Source organism: Pleurotus ostreatus, assembly GCF_014466165.1.
Source record: "Pleurotus ostreatus strain PC9 chromosome Unknown scaffold_6, whole genome shotgun sequence".
NCBI classification, from domain to species: Eukaryota; Fungi; Basidiomycota; class Agaricomycetes; order Agaricales; family Pleurotaceae; genus Pleurotus; species Pleurotus ostreatus.
The window spans coordinates 2,022,002-2,029,060 of NW_023503161.1; the positions used below are offsets into that span (position 1 = coordinate 2,022,002).

At 51.2% G+C, this 7,059-nt stretch overlaps 2 protein-coding genes across 2 annotated transcripts; one reads left to right on the plus strand and one right to left on the minus strand.

The window, feature by feature from the left end:
- Positions 1-26: 26 nt before the first annotated feature.
- PC9H_008898 (uncharacterized protein) lies at positions 27-1,043 on the minus strand (the record flags this gene model as incomplete). The annotated part of the gene is made up of 4 exons (XM_036778405.1): positions 27-376; positions 431-641; positions 697-965; positions 1,013-1,043. 4 exons carry the CDS (start codon positions 1,041-1,043, stop codon positions 27-29), a joined length of 861 nt encoding a protein of 286 aa, XP_036629833.1.
- A 2,666-nt stretch (positions 1,044-3,709) lies between these two features.
- Positions 3,710-4,555, plus strand: PC9H_008899 (uncharacterized protein; the record flags this gene model as incomplete). Its single annotated transcript, XM_036778406.1, has 2 exons — positions 3,710-3,724; positions 4,019-4,555. The coding sequence occupies 2 exons, from the start codon at positions 3,710-3,712 to the stop codon at positions 4,553-4,555; spliced, it is 552 nt and encodes a 183-aa protein (XP_036629834.1).
- Between the last annotated feature and the right edge of the window lie 2,504 nt (positions 4,556-7,059).

A 7,059-nucleotide genomic window follows, 5' to 3' on the forward strand; every position in this document is an offset into this window, starting at 1 on the left:
CATGGTATCATATTATCATCTACATTTCATTCTGTCAAGCCCTTCAAAAATCGGTATCTTTTGGAAGGAGGATGTACTTCGGAATAAGGCGTGATGTTGAATTGTTCCCTCCAGTAATTGTAGTTGAAGGACCTCCAACGAACCTTCTGAAAGGTCAAAGCTGCGGTGAGAAAAGATTCAAATACATTAGGAAGCCCTTTGCATAGTTGCTGGGCGGAGAAACTGTTCTTCAAGACAATAAGTTGTACTGCCATCAGTTGCGGGCTGGGGTCTGAGCCCATGACCTCTGCGAAGTCGTTGTCCCATGGCATACAGCCCCCATCAGCCACATGGACCAAAGTGTAAGCGAAACTGACAACATCGTCCTGAAAGGTTGCTATCATCTGATAAGCCAGGAGTTAAACCAGAAAGAGAGTTGCATTGGACATACGAAGGCCATGCGCAATGCGCTCTACACCTGAGTAGTAGGGGGAATACCCATAGGTATCCGCATAGTTGAAGGAGGCATTGGGGGAATCCCTGGAAAATCGTGAAGAGCCAAAGTCGATTAACTTGATGCCAGAGCTCAACACAAGGATGTTGCCAGGATGGATATCCCCATGAATAACCCCTTGCATATGGATGGATACAAGGATGGGAAGCTGTGACAATAAATTAGTGTAATCTGCAATCAGACAAGACGATCGAACTTGCCACAGTACTGGCGATGGTGAACGCCAGGTCCAAGCAATCAAAGCACCCTATCCCCCGGACAGCCATATCCAGCATGCTCAACAGGGAGCCTCCGGCATACTCTAGAGTGAGATACGCTGTACCAGAGTGTTCACCGTAGGAATAGTGTTTCAAGATCCCAGGGGTGCCTTGAAGCCGAAGATAAACAGTGTTCTCTTTGCGAAGCTGGCGGACACTGTCAGGAAGGGCCCATTTGACGACAAATCGACCTCCTTCGTCTTTGTATACATTGCCTAGACACAAATGAACAGGACGCCACAGTAGAGAAAGGGATCCTTACTATGGGCTCCAAACCCCACCTTTTGTGACATGTCCTGAGACAAGAATTGCTTTGAGGAGCGAGAGTGGAACCACCAGACATGAGTGATATGCACGTGACAAAGGTCGACGTTTGTTGTCTAGGGTTGTAATGCGGGATTTTACTAATCTTCGGGGAAGAGCCAGGCGGACTTGAAAGTCGGAGTCAAAACTTTCGAGCAAATGCGTTCCGTCGGTCATAATTCCTAGTCTCGGCTCCAGTCCTTGTGGTCCGCGCGAGACCGTCGGCGTTTCAAATTCGCGACTGACTCTTGCTCTACAAGGTCTGGTGCAACTCGTAGAGGAGGGGGGGGTTGATGTCACGCTGTAGAAACATATGATAAATTTTGTAGATTAGTCACCATCCTGAGCCACAGAATGGGGCACGATTGCCTTGTATATCCACAGCGCGTCCACAACGCCGCCTCCTAATGCGAACTCGAGAAGAAGAGCACGAAGAACACACGCGACAATCAGCGCGACTATTATGCGAAGCTGTTTTACTTGCGACGAGAAGAAGGAAATATGATTCGGCGTTGACGCGAGCCAAGATACATGAAGAGTTTACACAAAAAAATCCGGGCAAGACGCCCTATCCCTGGCAGATTAACGTCGCGGAAGCCATCTTGCTTGGACTTGATTGCACTGTCATTGCGGGAACCGGTGCTGGTAAAACGAAGCCGTTCATCATGCCGTTGTTCGTTCAACCCCAACGAGTGGTCCTGGTCATATCACCCCTTAACGCGCTGGAAGAGGATCAGGTCAGTGGCAGACAAGTTCGGCGACTGCAACCACTCACATATGTAGGCCGAGCGATTCCGCGGGATGGGGCTCAAAGCACTAGCAGTTGCCAGTTAATGGGGAAACATATAATGATAAAATGCATGTTGTAAGCATGGCACGTTTTCGAAGCGATGAACTCACTGTTAATACCATGTTAAGGAGATGAAGAAGGGCCGAGTTCAAGTCATCGTGACTGTAAGGGGACACTCCTATTTTCCCCTTTTCCCCCTGTCCTGTCCCCTTCCTCCTCGTCCCTTTCCTCTTTATTTCATTCCCTTTCCTTTCCTTTCGTCCCCTTTCCTTTCCGCTTCCCTTCCGTTCACCCCCTTCGCATCCGAGCCTCGTCCGGTGACTCCGAAGTCTTCCTGCGCTTCGGACGCCTCGGACTCGCTCGGACTCGCTCGGACTCATAGATACACTTCGGGGCTCGTCCGGGCTACCTCCATCTTCCTTTCCCACTTCGTTATTCCTTGTCCCCACTCCCCCAGGTCGCTGGCACGGCTCCTGTACATTCCCCTTCCACTTCATTATCACATGCCCCCTCGTACCTTGTGATATTCGTTTGTACCTGTGGCTGGTGTACTGTACAGTTACCCTTCATTCCTCCCACGCTACTACAGTATATACTTCGCTTCCTAGCATGGAGAATCCCCATCCTGTTCTCTTTGGATTCTCCCTCTGCTAGGTGAGCAGCTCTCTCATGTATTGTAGTTAGTCTTATTCATCTCTTTGGATTCTCCCTCTGCTAGGCCTGCGCTGTCGGCCGTCTTGAGGTTGCCCTTACAGTGACATCCCCGGAGATGTGCCTCCAGCATGCGAAATTCAGGGAGCTTCTGAGTTCTCCGGATTTTGCAGCAAAGATTTGCAGCATTGTCATTGACGAAGCACATTGCATTTTACAGTGGGGCAAGGACTTTTGGCCGGAGTACGCTAAACTGGGTACACTGCGATTCTTTGTCCCAGTCCAAGTCCCGTTCTTGGTCACATCTGCAACGCTGCCTTCGCCTATCCTATCAGAAGTCCGCCACAACGTCCACTTAGAGAAGGAGTACACGTACCATGTTCATTTAGGAACTGACCGCCCAAATATTGCCTGGTTCACATGGACGATGAAAGGCGGCAAGAAGGACCTGGAGTCCTTAGGTTCACTCCTGCTGGCGGAGAACACGACGGTGCTCGATGTTCCGCAGACACTTGTGTTCTTCGACAAAATCAATGTTGCAATTGAGGCATTGAAGCACCTAAGAAAGAGGTCGAGCCGTGTGTCTCATCCATATATCCAGGTGTACCACTCACAGAGGAGTCCTCGAGCCAAGAAGAAGCTTCTCAGGAGGTTTCGGAACGACAATATCAGGATTCTGCTGAGCACTGAGGCGGCAGGAATGGTAAGTTCTCTGAATACAGCCAGCGCGTCACAATACTGATGAAGTTTCCAGGGATGTGATATTCCCAATATTGTACAGGTAATCCAGTTCATGGTCCCTGAGTCCTTGGCCATTTGGATGCAGAGAGCTGGCCGTGCAGGCCGAAATCGTCAGACCAACGCGCGCGCGATCTTGCTAGTGCAACCAACTGTCTTCCAGGAAGTGAAGTCAGCGCGGAAGAAAGATGAGGAGGACGAAAGCTTGAAGTACCGTAAAGATGTTGACGTTGGTTTACGTCGATGGATTGAAACAAAAGGATGTCGTCGAGATGTGGCGGCTGAATACCTAGATGATGGGTGTCGGAGGAATGACAAGTCATCTCCTCAGTGCCAGAACCAGCGCTTGTCACTTACGGACATTACTTCCCAGCTCCCACAGACGTGTGCTGTGACAATTGTCTCCATGTGGAAGGTCGTTCTCATGCCTTGTTAGAGACGCTGCCCATCTCCTCCGAACTTGCACATAGCCCACAAATGATAGAGTCGCAGGTAAGCTCGCATTACACATTATTGAACAGGACACCATTTGACAAACAATGCACAGAGTACAGGTGACCTCGGAGTTGATGAACCAAGTGAGGAAATAAATGCCTGTGGTAAACGACCAATCCGATCAATGCCAATCATAGCCTCTGGTGCTGTTGAACGCATTCCGAATTGTCGGGACACTCACCTGCAGGATGCAAGAAGCCTTTTAACTGAATGGTGCCGAAGCACTTGGATGAAGACGTACGCAAAGCAACCATGGGGCGTGCAGGTATTGCTTTCTGACAAGTTTCGCAGCACGGAGACGAACTACTATGCAAACTCAATGCTTTCGATCTCGAATGGCGCCTTAACCATGAAGAAGCAAAGAAGGGACGTGGCGAGGCCAAGAAGCAGGAGACGGAGAGAAAACGGGCAGAGCGAGTAGCACAGAAGAAAGCTGAGCAGGAAGCTGCTCGTGCACTACGGGGAAAGGCCCCAAGGCAGCCCCGACCTTCACGCAGCAAGCATATCATTGCAGAGAGCAAGAACATACCTCCTCCACTGTCTTCGCCCGACTTGCATGCACCTTCATGCCCAACATTGTTTCAGCTGACACCTTTACACACTTTGCGTACATTCGGAGCCTCATCCGGTTCATTCACCTTCCCAAACGGCACCGGCATGTCAATTCCACAGCAATGGGCTGGCTCCATGCATGGGTTCTATCAGTATCCGCTCAGTACAACGACACCAACTGCGCAATCGACTTCTATGGTGCATGGAAACTTTTCGGTTCCTTTGACGGCAGCATCATTCTATAACTACACTACCCCTCCTCGTCATTTGCCCTAGTCTACTGAAGTATCCCAATCTTCTGTTGTAGCTCGTGTGTATGTACGCTTTGCAAACCAGTCTGGTATGGTATGTGACTCCAATAAATTTGTACCACCTTTTGACACATAATCACCGGCATGATCACCTGCACCTTTTATTCTACGCCCTGGAGTTTCACTATAGAGGGTAGACTCCACGTAGGAAGCAGTGAGCTTTGTGACATCAGCCTCCTTATCCGGTACACCATGTCGTTTTCCTCGGCCCTTTAACACAGCGAACTGATTGTTCACAGTTTCCTTGACTTGTCGAAGTGCAGGTATTGCGGGGGAATACTTCGATAGATACTCCATGCTCCCTCCAGGACCCTGTGCTTGATAATTGACCTTGATGTCTCTGATATTCTCTTCCTGCCCCAAGTCGTATGGCAGCCAACTGTTTGGTTCTCCTGTGCGGGTAATGTAAGGGTTGAACCCTTTCGTTCCGTGCAGTCCGACCTCCCCTATCCCCTATCGCCCCCTCTCCGACTCTTCGGACACGCTCGCACATGACTCGGACGTCACGAACCCGTACCGGCCACACGTGATAACGGATCAGACAGCTCGGATCAATCTTTCGTATATCTTTTGTTCTCGGACTCTAATACTTGGACTATACTAGCACCATTATTCGTTCCTGGTGCCTTTTCGTCTCGGACTTTTCCTTCATCTGACATTTTTCTTAGCTACAAAAGCCTCCTGTACTCGTAGTTAGAGGAATCAGATTTGTTTCCCCCCCACATCGAGTCAGATTCTAAGCCGTCCGAACCTTTCTTCTCATCCGTTGTCAGAGTCCGCCGCTGTCCGAGTCCGAGCCCGAGTCCGATCCGAAGTCGCTTTCTCCTGCCGTCCTTGTCATTCTCCTGCCGTCCTCGTCGTACTATCCGAAGCCAAGTTGTCTGTTCGCGTCCGAGCGCGTCCGAAGGCATCCGAAGCCGTCCGAAGCGTCCGAAGTTTCTCAGTTGTTCGTTTCACTCTCGGACTCATCCTTATCACACTTTACTCACGCGGGTGTCGCACGGACTTGTCCTGCCGGAGGCGGACCCTCGCATTTTACTAGACTACACTACTAGTCTACGCGTACATTCACTACTACATTCTGGAGCCCACCGCGAGGGTTTAAAGTTCAAGACACCCCACCCGTTCCACCGTCACCTAATCATCCTATTCCGTCATTGAATTCGAATCCCCTCCCGATCCTCTGCACGATATCTTTCCGGAAGGTCCGACGCAACGGGCTATCAACTACCTCTTCCGGAAGACATCCGAATATTTTCCGTTCAAAATAGTCCGCTCTTGGGTTCCCGATCCCAACACCGTCATTTGGCAGTTCGCACTTACCGGACGCCCAGAATCCGAGCATCCGAACATCCTATCACGCCCTAATCCTCCATCCCTCCGGCACAGTCTGTTCTATAATCCCGCCGCGGCTTATCACCGACCCACTCCGGAGTCAAACGACACTACGTCCGGAACACCCTCATCGCTCACCGAGTCGTCCGAAAATCTTCCGCCCACTTCTTCACCTTCCCCTATTCCTCCTCCTACAATGGCCACAACTATGCCCGTCCGCGGTCACCATACCGCTCCGAAATTCAACGGAAAGCCCGAAGGACTCCATCGCTTCTTCTCGGAAGTAGAGTACCTCGCTGCCCGTGCTCAGGTCGAAGGCCGGGATCTCATCCGAGCTACGATCGGATATCTCGACGACTCCGACTGGGAGATCTGGCGCAGCAGTGGCGATGCAGCCGACGGAGACGACTGGGATGCTTTCAAAACGTGTATTGGGAAGCTCTACCCCGGATCGGATAACGAACGACGCTGGCGTCCGTCCGATCTCTCCACCATTGCTGCTCTCCAGTCCCAGACACCGATGCTCACAAAGGATGATCTCGGAGTCTATCACCGAAAGTTCCTCGTTCCGGCCAATTGGCTTCTGTCCAAAAATAGCGTCTCCACCCAGGACGTCGGACGAGACTATCTTGCAGGATTCGATCCGATCACCCGTCAGAAAATCAAGGACAGATTGGCGATGGTCCACATGCAGCATCATCCGGACGATCCTTACACGATCACGGAGATCTATACGGAAGCAAACTTTATTCTCGGAACGTCGACTCCGGCGACTCTCACAACGTCTTCGACATCTCCGACAGTGAGTCCGACGGCTCCGGTTACGGTCAAAACCGAATCCGCTGACATCCGTGCCCTGCAAGCTATGATGCAGCAGTTCATGACCATTCAGCAAACGCATCCGCAGTATCCTCCTCCTCCTCCGCAATATCCGTATAATCCGAACTCATTCTATCCGTATCCCCCGCCTCCGACCGCTCAAGCATACGCTTATCAACCCGTCCCTCCCCAACAAAGCTACCAGTATCCGCCTCAGCCACCCCCATCTTCCCAGAATCAGCAATCACGTCCTCCTCCGCCTCCTGCACCACAAGGGGCTGATCCGAGACCCCCCCGGAAGTGTCACTTCTGTCA